This window comes from Aspergillus ambiguus (genome assembly GCF_047715705.1).
Source record: "Aspergillus ambiguus strain CBS 117.58 unplaced genomic scaffold BDV59scaffold_24, whole genome shotgun sequence".
Taxonomy (NCBI): Eukaryota; Fungi; Ascomycota; class Eurotiomycetes; order Eurotiales; family Aspergillaceae; genus Aspergillus; species Aspergillus ambiguus.
Window position 1 is genome coordinate 161,849 of NW_027395537.1, and position 17,701 is coordinate 179,549.

The 17,701-nt window shown below is 56.2% G+C and overlaps 8 protein-coding genes across 8 annotated transcripts; 6 read left to right on the top strand and 2 right to left on the bottom strand.

The window, feature by feature from the left end:
- Positions 1-601: 601 nt before the first annotated feature.
- BDV59DRAFT_181948 (ion transporter) lies at positions 602-4,564 on the top strand. Its single transcript, XM_073690311.1, has 2 exons — positions 602-1,358; positions 1,424-4,564. Exons 1-2 carry the CDS (start codon positions 1,097-1,099, stop codon positions 4,516-4,518), a joined length of 3,357 nt encoding a protein of 1,118 aa, XP_073546285.1. The 5' UTR covers positions 602-1,096; the 3' UTR covers positions 4,519-4,564.
- A 102-nt stretch (positions 4,565-4,666) lies between these two features.
- On the top strand, positions 4,667-7,124 carry BDV59DRAFT_181949 (uncharacterized protein). The gene has a single exon (XM_073690312.1). The coding sequence runs from the start codon at positions 4,858-4,860 to the stop codon at positions 7,051-7,053; it is 2,196 nt and encodes a 731-aa protein (XP_073546286.1). The 5' UTR covers positions 4,667-4,857; the 3' UTR covers positions 7,054-7,124.
- A 110-nt stretch (positions 7,125-7,234) lies between these two features.
- On the top strand, positions 7,235-8,244 carry BDV59DRAFT_181950 (synaptobrevin family protein). The gene is made up of 2 exons (XM_073690313.1): positions 7,235-7,341; positions 7,394-8,244. The coding sequence occupies exons 1-2, from the start codon at positions 7,304-7,306 to the stop codon at positions 8,115-8,117; spliced, it is 762 nt and encodes a 253-aa protein (XP_073546287.1). The 5' UTR covers positions 7,235-7,303; the 3' UTR covers positions 8,118-8,244.
- A 534-nt stretch (positions 8,245-8,778) lies between these two features.
- BDV59DRAFT_181953 (putative C2H2 finger domain protein) lies at positions 8,779-10,935 on the top strand. The gene is made up of 2 exons (XM_073690314.1): positions 8,779-10,422; positions 10,536-10,935. Exons 1-2 carry the CDS (start codon positions 9,051-9,053, stop codon positions 10,823-10,825), a joined length of 1,662 nt encoding a protein of 553 aa, XP_073546288.1. The 5' UTR covers positions 8,779-9,050; the 3' UTR covers positions 10,826-10,935.
- On the bottom strand, positions 10,936-11,518 carry BDV59DRAFT_181955 (dolichyl-diphosphooligosaccharide--protein glycosyltransferase subunit 4). Its single transcript, XM_073690315.1, has 2 exons — positions 11,403-11,518; positions 10,936-11,330 (listed from the first exon to the last, which is right to left on the bottom strand). The coding sequence occupies exon 2, from the start codon at positions 11,315-11,317 to the stop codon at positions 11,123-11,125; it is 195 nt and encodes a 64-aa protein (XP_073546289.1). The 5' UTR covers positions 11,318-11,330; positions 11,403-11,518; the 3' UTR covers positions 10,936-11,122.
- Positions 11,519-11,834: 316 nt separating this feature from the next.
- Positions 11,835-14,011, top strand: BDV59DRAFT_65414 (Zn(II)2Cys6 transcription factor). Its single transcript, XM_073696844.1, has one exon. It carries the CDS (start codon positions 12,048-12,050, stop codon positions 13,776-13,778), a length of 1,731 nt encoding a protein of 576 aa, XP_073546290.1. The 5' UTR covers positions 11,835-12,047; the 3' UTR covers positions 13,779-14,011.
- On the top strand, positions 13,887-14,213 carry BDV59DRAFT_65399 (uncharacterized protein). The gene has a single exon (XM_073696841.1). The coding sequence runs from the start codon at positions 13,994-13,996 to the stop codon at positions 14,180-14,182; it is 189 nt and encodes a 62-aa protein (XP_073546291.1). The 5' UTR covers positions 13,887-13,993; the 3' UTR covers positions 14,183-14,213.
- Positions 14,012-17,640, bottom strand: BDV59DRAFT_65413 (TBC domain-containing protein). The gene has a single exon (XM_073696843.1). The coding sequence runs from the start codon at positions 17,545-17,547 to the stop codon at positions 14,245-14,247; it is 3,303 nt and encodes a 1,100-aa protein (XP_073546292.1). The 5' UTR covers positions 17,548-17,640; the 3' UTR covers positions 14,012-14,244.
- Between the last annotated feature and the right edge of the window lie 61 nt (positions 17,641-17,701).

Genomic DNA, 17,701 nt, shown 5'->3' on the forward strand with positions numbered 1-17,701 from the left:
GGCCCGTAGGGCTCACCGATCCGGGGATCATGTGTCATTCTGCCTGGCACCACCGCCTGCAGAATTTTCTTTTTTTTCTTCACACTTGGCGGAAGGAACGAGTGGGACAATCCCATTTTGGGATTGATGTTGCCCCATCTGGAAGAATCGCCACTACTAATATGGTGTAGTGTGTAGAGAAAACTTAGTTGGTGGTTTGGTGGATGGACGTCATATCGTGCAGGGTGGGTGCATTGCATATGTACGCAGTACGGAGTACACGGGGTGCTATTAATATGCGAGGCACATTTAGATCGAGCGATAAGATTATCGGTAGACGAAGGATCGAACTAGGCATACGAGAGAAAGATAGTACCTAAGGGATCAATGACGATGATCTTAGGCATGTGTTACCTCAGTTTGTCAATATTCAACACCAGATACGCACAATGAAAAAGTTTTCGTTGCCACTGCAGGACCGTGTGGCTGCAGATGGCTGGATCGACCAGGCTATTTGCATAAAAAGCTTATTAATTATTTCCTCGACGGTCCATTGCTGTTTAGTTGCATGATATACTTACCTCGGTGGAAGTATATATTTCCAGACCAGAGAGGTATGCAGATTGCACTCATGAAGTGGACTAATCCATCTTTACTTTTTAACAAAACTCCATAAATTCGTCACTCGAATAGTACAAGTGAAGAAGAACTTGTCTCGTCATAGAAAATTCCCTGGGAATACTATAGCCCTATCTATCCTCCTATCTACAGTAAACTATGCGGAACGATCATCCAAATCCACCAACGATACACCACTACAATCCCCGTGCTGCAGTGATCGCCCCCTCCACTGCTGGAGCTGCATATCTCCAGAGGCCCATGTGAGCTGCCGCGAGAATCAAGAATTCCCCCGCCGTCCCTTAGTTCTGGACTGGTCGGCTGCGGCCCGTTAAATCTCTCGTCCGTCACGCGGAGCATGATCCATCGATAACACTCACCACCCTCGCCCTCCTCATCAGCCAGCCCGCTTCTCTCCCTCCTCACCCCGCGTCTCCTCCTGACCACTGCAGCATGTCGTCCATCCTCCCCCATTGAATCCTCTCCCAGGGTTCCAATCATGCTGGCCTCCCTCCTTCGCCCCAAGAAACGACGCGTCTATGCCGAACGCTCTCCCTTTTCCTCCCCGTACACCACGCGTGAAGCTTGGCCGATTCTCCAGCGTGACCCCGAATCGAGATACGATGACCGTCGCGATCATCCCGATGTCGACCATGCGATCGAGCAGACCGAGTACGACGATGAGGTTGCCGATGGCGAAGAGGAGGATGGCCCGATCGAGTCCACCCCTCTCCTTCCCATCTTTTCAGCCTCCCACCTAGGTATGAGCCTTCTGACCGGTTCTCAATCTTGCGCATCAATCCTTCTCTGACATGGCCCTGGATAGACTCCCTCCCCGTCTACGACATCACCCACGCCATCCGTCCCCTCATCGTTGCTCGCTGCGAAACCACCTTGACCTGGGACCAATTACGGTCGCCTCAAGTCTCTCAGTTCCTGGTCAAACCCATCCAGCAGAAAATTCGTTCCTATCACTTCTCCCGAGCCACCTTGTACGCGTTGTTGACCAATTGTCTGCAATTCAACAAAGAAATTCATCTCAATCCGGGCAACAGCGGTGTCAACCAAACCCGCGCCATGGTGAGCGAACTGCTCGCCATAAAGCTGCTGAGGGAGTACACTACGAGGGAATTGATCGATGCGCTATTGTACGAGTTCTATCCGCTGCAAGGCCAACCGGTACCAGGAGCCGGAGGTGGCTGGCAACCCGCCTCGGGACCCAAAGTCCTCCCAGGAGCAGCGCGTATCTCGTGTCTCGAGATCGCGATCCGGACTCAGGCCAAACGATTCTTGTCTCACCCCCTCGTTGTACAACAGCTAGAAGCGATCTGGGCGGGCACCATCGTCTTTCATTCGGCCGCCGACTATCTCCACCGCACTCCACCTCCCACAGGCGATCGTAACCGCCTATATGGCGCCGTGTCGGGCAATCCTCCGACCATCCAGTCGACTAACGCCTCCAACCCGAGGTCGTCTGATTTGCGGCGCTCCGTGACTCTTTACGACCCAAGAGATGCGTCATTGTTCAAGCTTTCGAGATTGAGAGTGCCTCGGTATAGACAATTCCTTTCAACGCTATCCTTCGCCGTCTTACTGGCATTATTTCTCGCAGTCTTGCAGAGGAGACATGTGGAGATCACGTCGCTGGAGGTTGTGTTCTGGTTTTGGAGCACTGGTTTCATGTTGGATGAGATCGTCGGCTTCAATGAACAGGGATTCAGCCTGTATCTGATGAGTTTTTGGAATCTGTTCGATCTCGGCATTCTATGCCTCCTGCTGTGCTACTATTGCATGCGGCTATATGGCGCCTTGATGCCGATTACTCGCACCCACGCCGTTGCCAACCAGGCCTACGACATCCTGGCTGCGAACGCAGTTCTCCTCATCCCCCGACTGTTCTCCGTCCTTGACCACTATCGATACTTTTCGCAACTCCTTATTGCATTTCGAATAATGGCCTCTGACCTGGTCGCCGTCTTTCTTCTGATCATCATCGCCTGTAGCGGCTTCTTTGTCGCATTTACTCTCTCCTTCGGACAGGGCCCGGATCAGTCCCCGGGCTCTGTTGCATTCGCCTTGTTCCAAATGCTGATGGGTTTCACCCCCACCGCCTGGACACTTTGGGATGAGTACAATACCTTGGGAAAGGTCATCCTCACAATCTTCCTATTCATCTGCCACTTTGTGGTTGTCACCATTCTGATCACCGTCCTCACCAACTCGTTCATGAGTATCGTCCAGAATGCCAACCAGGAGCACCAGTTCTTGTTCGCGGTCAACACCATCTCCATGGTCAAGTCGGATGCCCTGTTTTCTTATGTGGCGCCGACCAACATCCTCGCCTGGCTTATCACGCCATTGCGCTATCTGATGCCGTTCCGGCAGTTCGTTCGGGTTAATCGCACAATTATCAAGATCACCCATCTGCCGATCCTGTTCACGATCTGCCTGTACGAGAAGACGATCCTGAGTTCGAATGTGGTCGAGCCTACCGACTTGGTTGACCCCCAAATTCCGCGCGCGCTAGCGAGCCGACCTCGGCCTCTCCGTCATAGCCGTTTCAAGGCATTCAACTCCAACGCCCCACGCCTGGTACGGGAACCGTCAGTCGCGACGTATCAGAAGGACCGTGCCCTCGAGGAAGTGTTTCGACAACCCTTCCAAGGGCCGGTTCGGGGCCGCCGACGCGATCTCGATACCCGAGAGAGCAACAATATCGTGCACAACTGGATGAAAAACATGGGTTCCGGCCCCGTCCATCCACCTGATGAGCAGGATTCCGACGAAGTCAGTCGGTTGGAAAAACGCCCTCGAAGACTGCGTTACCCAGCGCGGAGCGGGCGAACGCGAAGCCTGCGCGATTTCACCGCATCGAATCGCTCTGCGGTTTCTAATCCTGAGGAGCAGGTCGATCACATTGCCTCCTCCCCACAGACCCCACGCCCCGGACGGGCGTTCTTGACTCCCACGCGAACGCGACAGCTTTCACGACACACCGGAATGGAAGGCGACGACGAGCTTACAAGTGAGGATAACGACGACTGTGCCGAAGACCAGCGGTCAAGCGACGACGACCGAACGCCGGCGGACAACAACTGGGGAAGGTCGCCGGAAACCCCCGGAAAGGCGACGCCAAAATTCTACAGCTCAAGGCCGTCAACAGCAAAGGCAAAGTCCCGCAAAACCAGTCCGACGCGGCGACCTCGGCATCACACGCGGAACGCTTCCGCCGCCACAATGTTGTACAATCCTCTTTCGCCGGCCAGCAATGGCGAAGAAAGCGAGACGGTATCTATCCCCGTTCGGCGTCACACTAGGACTCCAGAGCGCGGGGCTCCTGCAAACATCTCGACTTCTGTCGACCATTGGACGCTGCGAAGACACAGCCTGGATGACAGTCGCAGTCGCAATCTGACGATGCCGAGATCGAACCCGATGTCCGTTCCGGACCTGGGCAACTTCTTGGCCCCGGAGTCTCGATACAGAGAACACCGCAAGGCATCTGTTTTGGATGCTCTTGGGTCTGATCTGGGCGACAACCGAGCGATTGCCAATGGCTTCCTGGGCGGCATGCCCATGAGCCTGACGACGCAGATGGCATATGCAACGGGCGGCATTCGTCGGCCAGACAGCCCTAGTAGTAGCCAGGACATGCTCAGTAAACTCGTCCTGGCGCGAATGAACAACATCGAAGAAGGATTCCGTGAAGTCATTCGAGAGGTGAAGGACCTTCGTCGTGAAGGGACTAGCCGGAGCCAGAGTCGACCTGATGAGCTTCGGGGCAACCAGCGTGAGAAGAGAAAACGCGTCGAACGGAAGGCTTCAAATAGAAAACTTCAAGGATCCCGCAAAAGCAAGACAAGCAGCGAAGGACGCCGTTCGGACGAACTCTCGGTGGAATCTCGACTGCTAGATGTATAGAGGTATATAGCACATGCTACGTTCGATGTATAAACGGGATATAAACAACATATATCTACCCATGACTATGGTTCTCAGTGCTACCTAGGTAGACTACGAGGGGTAGTTAATGGCATCTATGCGAGCGGGGCTTGTGCATGAGGCTCAACCCTGCATGATCGTCTTGCAGCACAGCCTCATCGCTGCCTAGTTCATAGCTTCACCCCACCTCGTCTACCCATCATCTTCACCTAATCCATATCATCTTCCTCTTCATATGTTCCCTCCTCTGTCTCGTATGTGCCTTCCAGCCGAATACTGAGACTGTCTGACTGGCGCATACCTGCCCACTTGTCCACCATGGACAATCTAGACTACGAGGAAGAAGGTGTCCCTCGCACTGGAGAACAGCTACAGACCCTTAGATATGAGCTCCCTAAATTGTCCTCAACTCCCTTCCCTCCTCTTCTCATGTTCGAAGATGCGGACACCCTCGCGTATATCGATCCTGCGCCCCCAGAGTCTTCGGGTTCAAGCGTCCCGCGTCTGAACCAAACAGTCCCTCACCGAATTCGAAGCAAGCCTCTCTTGGACACGGGGTCTCCGTACTTGCAAAAGCTCTTTGAACCGCGTACCCAGGAACGTACCATCAAGCGTCGCGGCCTACGGGGACAGCTCCCCGAAAGCATCAAATATGTGATCGACCTCACCCCTCCCTCAGAGGATGACGACGCCGTGATCTTCTTGACAGAGCTATCGTGTCCCATAGGCATCAGGACCTGGACGCAGTTCGCGGAGATCTGGCAGTTACCCGTGTCTTGTATCGGTGGTGGGGATGAAGGAACTCGGATTACCAGAGAGCCTGGTTTCTATGACCCCGAGAGAAAAGCACTGCCAGCAGAATATTCCCCCAGTCGCCATCGCATCGGCATTGAGAATATACTCCAAGCACTCCAAGGACTACAACCGGTTCTAGATTCCCCCTGCAAATTCTGGACGTTCTTCTCGCTCTCCCGAATCTTCGAGATTGCCACCGTCCCCAGTGTCTGCGACTTGATTCTGGCCTGGCTCTACACTGCGACAAATACCCGCCTGATCGAAACCCAACCCGAAGTGGCATACAGAGTGGCCTGCGGGACTAGATGCAGCTATCTATGCCGAGACGCCTTCTCTATTCTGGTGGGAGAGGAAGCCTTGCTACTGGTCGCCCATTCGCACAAGCCTGTAATGCTCAAAAGACCAGAATGGACACTACATGGGCGTGTGCGTGATTTTCTAGACGATGAGGAGCTCCAGCGGGTCGAGTACGCGAGCAAGTCTTTCGTCGAATACGTGCTCGATCAGTTCGTGCAACTAGCTGGCGTCGATATGCACTGGCTATCGACCTTAACATCAATGCAAAAGGTCGTTAACTATGTTCCTCAAAATGCCGAAGAACAGTCGGTTGTGGAGGACTTGCTCACTGTTCTGAAGAATTTCGTCCGGGCTCGCATTGTCTTGAACCTGATCGATGATCGACTTGCCGTCTCGGACTCGTCTTTCATTCTGGCAGAACGCGCATACCCGTCCAAGGTGTACTTCTGGGCTTACATGCATATGAGCTATCCGGAGCGCTTGATGTGCAAAACATCCTGGAAGAAACTGAAGCATGAGCACCTTTCAGGAGGATACACTACGCAGCTTCAGATGCTGAACATGAAAGGTGCTTCCCTCGCGGACCTTGGCGCTCACATACCGGCGTTAGGGAACCAGGCAAATGCCAAGATCAGAACAGTATGCCAGGAAGATCTGGTGCATCACATCATGCGTTTCTATGATCTCTTCGGAGCAACATACTCACCTGAAGACCTCGGGACGGGGCACTTTGCGGCACCGGCGCCCAACACTGAAAGTCTCGATGTCTGGCATGAAGAAGTTTTCCCGCCAAATGTTGGAGCGCCTTTTGTCCTCACTTCGTTTATAACAGAGGCCTCTAGATATATTCGGCGCTATGCGGAGAGAATGGCGCAGTCCGGGAAGGGATCAATGGCATACGAGATCACCGACACGCTCACCTGCTTGACTGACAATGAGTTCAAATTCCTTCCCCTGTGGGCAGGCGGCAACGATGATGGTTCCGGCGGCGTCTTTGGAGGTGCTGACATCCCAGACATGGAGACAGGGGGGTTTTCACGACCTGGGCCAGCAATTCACACGGGTAGTACCATATCGTCGTCGAGTTCGGTCTCCATTATCGGTCCCAGGGAGTTTGAAGGCACCGAGCAGGGTGCTTCACATAGAACAACGGACGGATATCAAACTGCTGATGTGATGTCTATGGACTCGATTACTGAGCCCCAAGCCCATGAAGCGGGAGGCAACATTGGACTGTCTTCTTCCGAGAATGTTTCTGTTGATAGTCTGTCCCTAACGCTGGACGGGGACGATGATTTGATGGGCACCCAGAGCGACAGCAGTGACACAGTGATTATGGGAGATGTGAGCATTTCAGGATTGAGTGAATTTGATGAGTTGGATATTCACAGCCGGGCGTCGAGTCAATCGGAAATAACCTGAAGTGTGGGGATAGAATGCCTGTAATGAAGCTAATGAGATAGAAGAATGAAGCAATGATCCTCATCCGTACATTCTTGTTCAATGTCTATACCACGTGACGCGATCCGGGGTTTGTCTTGGCGCCGACGTCACGGGGGGTTGTCGACCTAACGAACTGCTAACTGCAACCCATAAGCTTCCTCGTACCTCACCACCCTCCACCCTAGATTCTCTCCGTGCGAGCCTTTTCAACCTCAGCGGGAGCTACGCCATGGCCTCCTCTTCTACACCATCGAGCTTTCTGCTCTAGTATGTCAGCTCCTATCGAACCCCATCCCGCTAGGCTGACGTTCATCAACAGCTCCTGCATAGCCCATCGGACGACCATCCTCGCCGAGCATTCCTCCCCCGGCACCTCCTCCACCGCCGCCTCGTCTCTCGCCTCCATCATCCTCCCCAAGATCACCCACGACAAGTCGCAAAAGCTCACCTACACCCATGAGCGGCTCTTCGTCCACTACATCGCCGACTCGCCGAGCGGGCCGTCGGAGGAGTCCGCGCGCCAGGAACCCAATTCGTATGCGCCGCTGAGCTACATCGTCGTGGCGACGGCCGAACAGGGCCGCCGCATCCCGTTCGCATACCTCCTCGAGATGAAGCGCAAGTTCCTAGGCGCGTACCCACCCGCAAGCACCGACTTTGCCTCTCTCCCGGCGTATGGCTGCGCCGCGTTCAACACCGAGCTGCGCTCCTTGCTGCAGACGTACAACACCGCGCCGCCATCCGACTCCCTCGCGTCGGCGCGCCGCGAGATCGACAGCGTGCGCGGCATCATGACGGAGAACATCGAGCGTGTGCTCGAGCGCGGCGAGCGCATCGACCTCCTTGTTGACAAGACCGATCGGCTGGGCGGGAGCGCGCATGACTTCCGCTTGCGCAGCCGCGGCCTGCGTCGCCGCATGTGGTGGAAGAATGTAAAGTTGATGGTCCTGCTCGGCGTCGTCGTCATCTTCCTGCTGTATCTCTTTATTGGCATGGGTTGTGGCCTGCCGGCGTGGGGGAAGTGTGTTGGACATAGCGAGTAGAGCTGAGGCACGGTTTTGATGATGATACCTTACGATATGATGTGTTCTCTGCGGTTCAGCATGGATTAATCTTGTATCATATTGAGCAATGCGATTGTTTCATTACGGCGTACGACAGGAAGAACAGTATTCACTTTATTGATACAAGGGACTATTATACACGGCATGTGTCTCACTCTCAAACTCGCAGCTTCATGGGGAATCAGTGCGAGTCTGCAAGCGAGGCAGACAAACCTCTGGTTAGACCAGTTTGTGGTTGCTGCAATTCCTTCTGCGCCAGCCGTATACCTCTTCAACCATGATAAGCCGCCGATGACGGGATTGATGAGGAGATAAATCTGGCGCCACTCTGGGCATGGATGTAGTGAGAGAGATCTTGTCGGAGGGAGCCGAGACGATAGAGCATTGCTTGGAGAAACACATTAATTTCTTCCAATTAGAGCATGAGATATGCCAAACTACAGGCGTCAGTCCGAGTCATGGCCATGTTCTTCGCATCCTGCTGGTTTCAGAGATGGTCAGGAGAAGTAAATGGAGACGCAGCAGATCGAAGAAAAAGGTCGGTTTTTAGCCGAAAATCACATGTGCGTCACATGACATACTCTTAGGCTGTACGCGTGGTGATTGGCTGTCAAGTTGCGGATCGAACCCGTCAATTCAGGCAGGCGGTCAGATGGAAACTGCGGAATGGAGGATCATCGCGGAGTCGCAACTTGCGATCACATTTACATCACTTTGCTCCTTGGGGAAGACCGGACATCCTTCTTTTTCATTCTACAACTATCTTAACACTTTTCATATTTACTTTACTGACCTTTCACTTGTTACTTTGACTGCTTTCTCTGATTCTGTCCAGATATCTATGGCCATCTCTTTCATCTAGAAGCTACGTACGCTTCGCGCCGCATCTACAATCCAGTCCTAATTATTCCCATGGCGCAAGATGACTATAACTGGCTGGAAAGCTACCTGAATCTGAGGGATCTCCCTTACTCTGGAGCTTCCAATGGGCTTCCTCAGTCTCTGCCCGAGATGGCCGCCTTTCCTTCTCTCTCTGAACCACTCGTTTCACAAACACCAACACAATATGTGCCGCCATACTCGCAGTCCTCATCGCAGCCCTCCTCGTATATGAACCCACGAAAATTTACACGGCACCAACCGGTCCCATCTCAATATTATCACCAAGGAACTTTATATCGGCTTCCACCAGTCTACAAGTCTTTTGCGCGCCCAACTACACAACCAACCGCGCCCCCGCCACAACCGAGAGAGACGGTTCAAAATCCACTCCGACCTGACCCCGAGCATAATACATACCCATCGAGTACCTCCATGATGGCGCCCCGCTCGAAGTCCACCGCGATTGAGGGCCCGCAAGCCAAGAGACAGTGTATCCGAGACATGCCGACCTCCCATGCACCTGCGCCCGGTTCACCACATAACCTGTCATCGTTCGCGCTTTCCAATACCCCCAAAAACCTTTTGAGATTCCGGGCAGATGTCATCAAGCCATTTAAGACCACGGACGCTGTGAAAAGGACCCATTACAATCCCGGGACCATCGCTCGGGATGTGTTAATCGCTGCCGGACGGCATCCTACACAGAAGCCACTGAACTACCATCTCTTTCGTCTCTGCGATGCATTTGAGGCTGTTGATATGACGTCTGATTTATCCACTTTCCGCTGGGATCTGGTTGATCCGGACAAACCTGCGTCACTGCCAGCGCCAGCGCCAGCGCCAGCACCAGCACGGGCAGCGTCTCCTTCCGTCACAGAGTCACGTGTTGATAACCAACAACCGCCAACCGTTCCGCCTTCCGCGCCGCCTGGCCCGGGACCTCTGTCACCCGTCAACAACACTTCACCGTCGGTCCAGCATAAACAACCCGTTCACGAACGCCAGACCTCCCGTCGTCCTGAAACCTCTCAGGAGGCGCCTAGGCCATCTCCCAAGCCGTCTCTTCCTCAAGCCCAGCCCAAGATGGTTGTAGGCAAGAGACCGCCTGGCCGTCCCCCCAAGTCTTCCAGACCTTCCGCGGCCGACACACCAGTGACTCCTCCTGTCAAATACTCGGTGTTCAAATGCGACTGGAAAAATTGTGTCGCCGAATTGCATAACCTGGAAACCTTGAAGAAACATGTCGGCCGGACCCACATCCCCCACACCCTCACCTGCCAGTGGAACGGATGCAAGATGACTGAGGCAATGCCGGCGGCGGAGCTTCTTCGACACGTCAAGAATATTCACATTGAGCCCATTGCATGGAAGCTGGGCGATGGACCATCAGTGCCCCGAACTGGTGAGAAAACCGTGACATGACCTGCTGTTTCGTTTTCTGTGTCCTTTTTCTTTTTTGCCGTGGAGAGAGAGAGAGAGTCTTGTTAATACGTATTTGGTTTTTGCGATTCATAGATGACGATGCTGGCCGCCCCGCGATTCCGTCCGCGATTCCGGATCAAGTTGCAGTTGGGGGCGAGGATTCGCTGATCTTCCCCACCAGCGACAGTTCCATCCGAGCGTTTAATAAAGTGCATGGCAAACACACGCAACGTGACAAGGCGATGGAGGTCCTGAAGGCGGTGCAGCGTGCGAAGGAACAGGTTGGGTTTGGGTTGGATCCGGGCGGGTGCCAGTTGGCGACTCCGGCGCGCAACGAGAGGGTCAATGACGAGGAGGGTGTTTACGAAGTGCGGTCGGCATGATAGCCTTGACTTGCCTACGCTTTTCATTGCATTTGGGACGGCGTTCAAGGTTGCATAGGGAGGAATGGGTTCAATTATCAGGCATTGCATGTAGCGTAGCAACAAGACCAGTCGGTTCGGTTCAATCAATTTATATGGAACCATCATTCCCGAGTAATATACACCTAAACGACGCTGCAACCAGTCGCTCCAGTCGAGGTTACAGGGGTATCCAGTTGTTCCATCCCTCGCAATCAGACATAAATCACAGCAAACAGGCTAAAGGAGAAGAAGACGAAGAGGAAACGGGAATGTCGGTCACGAACGGGCTGCGGTGGTTGTGTTCGAGGAAGCGGTTGCGGCGGATGCAGACGCCGACTTCTTCGCGACGGGGACGTCTTCGGCGTCGTCATCTTTGGCATTGACCTCGAGAAAATGATAGAAGACGATGAGCATCATGGCACAGGAGCCGAGGAAGACGGCAAGACGGTGGAGTTGGTCGTCAGTGATCATGATGGAGGAGCTGCTGTTGACGCCACGTCGTCGTTAGCGATATGCCGAGGGGAGGGAAAGGAGGCATGGTGAGGGATATACTTACTGAAAGGTTCGACAAGAATGAGTGGAGGAGGCTAATTGGAAGGATGGGGAGGGAGGATACCAGACGGTGTAGGTGTTTGGGAGTAGTTGGAGTAGTTGTAGGACGTCGAAGGACGAGCAGATGTCGATGCCCGCTCTGTAAGGCTTGCGGCAGGGAAGTATAAGCATATACACCATCCAGCTGTCCTCCGGCTTCTACCACGTCGTAAATACAACCCATACTATTCTATTCGGTTCTCTTATCTATTTCTCCTTTTTCCTTCGATTATCTTCCTCTCGGAGTATCATGTCTGCGTATTCGGCCCTTTGCAGAGTCTCAGCCCGTGACCAGTATTGATTAGTCAGCCCCTCCATTGATCGATCAACTTCATCTCCATCTTCTCTCTCTCTTTGTCCCTCTCTCTCCCTCCATCCCTCGTACACTCACACTCTCCCGACATTCTTATTCATCCCATCTATTCACTCATCTTCCCTCCTCCGTTCTTGTCTATCTCAACCCATCTCTTCCCCCCCGAATCATCTCCCGCTTCAGGTACCGCTGCACGGTTGGGCTCGCTCCACCCATATCCAGCTGCTCATCCATAGATGATCGCTCTTCTCCCACCTCCAATTCTTCCATGATCCGTGCGAATCCACATCCCTCGCCATGAACGATCCTTTCATTCCCGCCAAAAACCCAACCCCCCCAAAAGTCGCCGGTCCATCGCTGTTGGCCTGTCTTCTGTGCCGGCACAAACACCTCAAATGTGATGGGAAAACCCCGGTCTGTGGACGGTGTGCCGCCACCGGATCCGAATGTCAATACACCCCGTCGCGTCGGGGTTACAAGGGTCCCTCGAAGAAACGACGCGCAAACCCGTCGTCGCCCGAGCAAACGCCCGCCGATCTCGCCGCCTCGTTCGATGCGCCATCTGTCGGCTTGATCAATGTGACTCCTGATTGGAGCTTACAAAATACGGTGCCTTACATGCCCGTCGCGACCTTTCCCTCCTCATCCACCACCGCCAGTCCCGGCTTGACCGATCACTCCGGCTCCTCACAACCCATCCGCTTCCCCAATGACCCTCTCACCCCCGATTCCTCTGTTTCCGTCCCCGGCGATGGCTACCTCGTCGATATCTTCTACACCTATTTCCACCCTTCCCATCCCATCCTTTCGCCCTTCCGCATGCTGTACCGCTCCCACCTCCCACCCTTCCTGGAGCAGGTCATCAAGTTCATCGGTGCGCACTTTACCCCGGCCGCCTCCCCCGAGACCTATCGGCCTACCGTTGTGTCGACCGTCAAGGAACAGGAAGCCTCGATAGAGAAGGTCCAGGCTCTGCTGCTCCTAGCGATTGTCCTCCACTCCCGCAACGAGCGACCCGAAGCCGGCGAGTGCCTCGCCGCAGCCGTTGACCTCGCGTTCGAGCTGGGCATGCAGAGCGCCAGTTTCGCGCCCACCATGAGCGAGGGGGACCCTGTCCGCGCGGAATGCCTCCGACGCACGTGGTGGGAGTTGTTCATCATCGAGGGCATGCTGACGGCGCTGGGCGTCCAGCGCGCGTTCCGCACGAACCTGGTCCCGTTAGAGGTTGGGCTCCCCTGCGAGGAGCGCATCTACCAGGATGGTCTCACCCCGCCGCCTCCCCCGACGATCGCCCAATTCGACAATCGCGTGTTCGCCGACGAGGAGCGCGACTTCTCATCCTTCACCTACCGCATCGAAGCGGTGCGCATCCTCGGGCGCGTCGTCGGCATCCAGGACATGGTTGAGGGCCAACAGGACCACGTGGAGGCCATCGACGCCCGCATCACAAGTTGGTTTCACCATCTCCCCGAGTCCAAGGCGGAGCTGCTGCGCCCGGACGGCTCCGTCGACGAGATCATGTTCCAGGCCACCATGATCGTCAACGGCGCGGCCATCTACCTCCACTTCCCGCGGTCCGACCTGCTGTCGTCGCCCGCCATGGCCGCCGAGGTCATCTGCGGCCACCACGGGCCGTGCAGCATCCCGGCGTTCTCGCACCACGCGCATGCCATGAAGGCGCTCAAGGCCGCCAGCGAGATCTCCTCGCTGGCCTCCATCCGCATGCCCGTCGTCAAACACACCCCTTTCTTCATTTGTGCCCTGGTCCTGAGCTCGATCGTGCAGCTGGCTGCGTGCTCCGTGAAGGCCGGCCAGATGCCCGACCCCAGCCGCGATCGCCTCACGCTGACCATCGGCGTGTTCAAGTCGCTGGCCCGCACCTGGGCCATCTCCCAGACCATCATGCGACAGATCAAGGCTGTGTCGCGCGACGTGATGGACCTGGGTCTTCGTCCGGCCGTGGACCAGATCGATCTGACCACTTTGCTCGACAATGGGCGCTTTTGGGTACCCGATGGGATGCGGTGAGGACCGTCCTCGCCCCTCTCTCTGTTTGTTTTCCGCCTGTTGTTGTTCCCTGTAGATATTGTCTGGCACAATCACGATACCCCTGCAAGGTTGATGATCGCGCTCAGGATACGTTATGAAACATATCTGAGGAGAAGAAGCGGCTGTTGGTTGAAATTGTTTGGTTTTGCCTCGCTTATATCCGAATTGGGCATATGCATATTGGCCACGATTGAATGTTAGATGAGTCGATGTCTCGCTGCACATGCTTCTGTATCGCCCTAACCTTCCCGTGGACATGGACGAGCTCCATTGTCCAAGTATTTACATCTTTCACCACATACTATTCGTCTACTACAAGGCCTCCGTACTCCGTACTTGACGCCAGAAATCATGCATTGCACCTAACCCATAACCGTCTATAAGGAAAGACAAATGGTATCACTATGAACAAGAAGGAAATTCGTGTAAAGGAACGTGACGTGCATCATGCGGAACCCGCCAAGTCAGCCGGGCGATGGCCACTCAGCTCGCGCATGTCCCGGAGGGCGTCGGCCCGCCGCGCGACGACATCCTCGCGTCGGACGACGTTGCGGAGCGCCTCGCTGGCCTGGATGAGTCCGTCGATGCTGATCGCATGGTTGGTCATCTGGTGGTTGATATAGGTGTAGAGCTCCGCCGGGGTAGAGCACGCGGTTAAGAGCTGTTGTTCGTTGAGCTTCAACAGGGCCAGTGCCACCTGGAAGAGGAATGTGCTGCCGCCGCCGCTCCCGGAGGCAATATCCTCAGCCGCTGACCCGCTCGTTGGTTCCTTGGCGGCGGTTGAGGCCGTGTTGGGTGCACCGGGGTTGTTGATGGCGCTCGTGACGTTGAGACACAGCACCACGTCCCACACGCGGTACAGCGCCTCCGCGGAGAGACAGTCGGTGAACACCGAAAGGAACCATTGGAACGTCAATGCCTCCAATTCGACGCCTAGTGCTTCCAAGTGCGCCGCCAGCTTGGGCAGCACCTGCGAGATATACTGGCGGAGAACTACCTGGTCCGCCCGCGAAGCGAGGAGACCGTGATCGTAATAGTGCTGCGGGAGGATGACCTCAATCATGGACGTCAGGATCCAAAACGCGTCCTCGGCAGTCGGTGTGATCAGGAGTAACGATGCGGCGATCAGATTCATTCCCTGGCAGTATCCGACCTCCGGGTTGCGACGGGAGTACGCAAGGAGGACTTCCTTCAGTTTGGTGACGCCGGGTCCCTTCCGGAAGAATACATTGTCGGTCAGGGTCCGGTTGATATCCATATCGATCTGTGACACGACGGACGCGTCCGGATCACACCCGCCTACCCCTTTGACAAGGTCGTCGTAGTACCCGGGAACGCGCATGGATGAGGCGCCGCTGCACTCTGACCAGATCTTCGCCCGCAATGCAACCGGTATGCCGGCAAGCACGAGACTCCGAAACTCGCGCCACTTCGCCCGGCCCACTTTGCCTTTGTTCCCTAGACCAGCGATTCCGACTATCTCACCGTCGGTCAGGGACGCCTCGGGCATATCGACAGACTGCAAAGGGCGATCGGAACCTGCGGCCGCCGCAGCCGCAGCCGCTTCTCCTTCCTTTCGCCGCTCGGCACGCACCTTGCGGAGGAATTCGTTCCAGCGGACCATGCGGTCCCGCTGGAGGACGTCATGGAGATCCGTCAACTGTTCCAGAAGCAACTTGACCGGTTCATTTTCATTGGTGACAATCAGGCTCGGAGCCGGCTCGTCAGTAGACATCCCAGCGAACTCGGGGCGATCAGCAACGACCGCAGACGTGGACGCCGATGGAGGAGCGTTGGAATTGACGGCGAGGGACGGACGCTTGTCACCACTCGCAGCGGATTGGTTGTTCTCCCCCGCTGTCGTCAATGACACGATCGGACCAGCCGAGGGGGTATGAGAGAGGAGCTCTGTCGGGCCAGCGGGAATCCTCAGGTAATCCTGCCACCTCCGTACTGCACCGCCGCCAGCTTCTGGGTCATCGGGTGAAGCCGAGACCGGAGAGCGTTGATCGGACACCATGGCCAGATATTTCTGCACGTCATGGTCGTCATCGGCATCAGATCCGTCGCTTCGAAAGCTACTAAGCGTTTCGGCGGCGCTCAATCGTTTGCCATTCTTAAACACATGCGCTTCTCTCTGTCTCCTCTTTCGACGCTGATCGTAGATGAAACCGAACCGGTCGGTCAGTAGCTCGCCCGATTGGTAATTATTGTAGATGGGCGAGAGAGTAGGCGGCCGTGATTCCATCGGGAGGATCGCGTCCATCTCGACGGGCCCCAGATTGGTCGGGTTCTTATCTGACGTCTCTGCGGTAGTCCCGAGAGAGACGCTTGCAGCGGGATTTCTTCGCCCTGTCTGCGGCGTCCTAGCACCCGTAGGGCCATTCGCCGCTCGTCCTGGCGCTCCATGCATATTCGTATTGCTGTTGATTCGATTCAAGGCAGCCACGGCGGACATTGCGCCTTTCGAATTGGCCGGCAGAGCCGACGAGTCCGCCTTGTTGCGCTCCCGTGTTGTCGAAGGAGCCCGGCCACGCGGTTCCGCCGTGGCGGCTTCATCTTTGCTTGGCTGCGAAGTGCCCGCAAAAAGCTTCACCGTCCAAGAAGACAACGACTTTGACGACTTGCGCGAATGAATACTGGCATCGTCGGCGCCCGACGTCGCTCCACGGGGACGACTGCCCGCCTGCTCCTCCGGTGGCTGGAACAGCTGGTCGTCAAGGGCCTTGCGCCGACTCGATGGATTGCTCGGGTTCCGTGGACGCTGAGTATCTCCGTCCTCAGCCTCGCCCACATCACTCATGACGCTGCTGGCGCGACTCGTCTTGCGACTTCCGGCCGCGCTGCCGAAGATGTAATCCTGCCAGTTCCGCAGGCCCGTCTGCTTCCGCCTGGTTGTCCCGGACTCCACACTCGACGCGCCGGACCGAGCCGCATCGCCATCTGCACGCTGGACCCCGCGAAGGGTCGCCTGAGCCAAGGAGCTCGGATCGGCCGGCTCATCGACTAGACTCCCCACGCCGTCCGACATGGCCTGCTGCATGAGCCCATGCATCCCAAACACCGGCTGACGGGACTGGCCACCGGCGCCGCCCTCGTCCGGGTCACGGTCCTCCGCACCGCGCGTGGGGTTCTCGACAGCGTAGAGACGACGCTCGATATCCTGGTTGGAGACGGACACCTCGCGCAGCATGCGTTTCAGCTCGCGTTCGCGGGCATCGGCGCGCTGGCGAAGGGCGGAGATCTCGGCGTCCCGCTGGGCGAGATCGCGGGCGAACTGGCGGACGAGCTTGACGGCGCCCGTGTTCGCGACCAACCGCTCTATGTGTGCGTCATCGGCCAGGTGCAGCGCGCCGGGGAAGTCGTGGATCGGTACGGCGTCGTCGAACAGCGCCGCGCGGCCGGTGCCGGTCGCCGGACCGCCACCACCGTCGGTTAGCTTGGCAATGGTAGCGCGACGGTCGCTCCCGAGAGTGCTTGTGGTACCCTCGGCGCCATCTCCTTCCAGAAGGGAGTTGGTGAGGGCGCGGTTGAGGGCGGGCTGGCCGATGAAACCCTCGGGGGAGCGGTCGGGCGACAACGACGGGAAGGAGGTGAGGTCGGTGGTGGTGGCGGTGGAGGAGGCAGCGGAAAGACGCTTCTGGGGCTTTGCGCGAACGGGCTTAGTCTTCTGACTGTGTCTGGAGGAGGAAGAGGTCCGCGAGGAGGAACGATGCTCCGGCTGGGGTGGGATTTCGCACTCCGCCATGATTCGTGGAGCAGCAGTGAAGAGACCGGGGAGCGGACTGGATAGCTGCGGACTTCATGAAGGCTTGGTGTACGGTCCTCGCAGGAAGATGTAAGCGTGGGTGTGGGCGTGGGCGTGGGGTCACAGTCCAGATCCCTGGTCTGTCGTCTCGGTG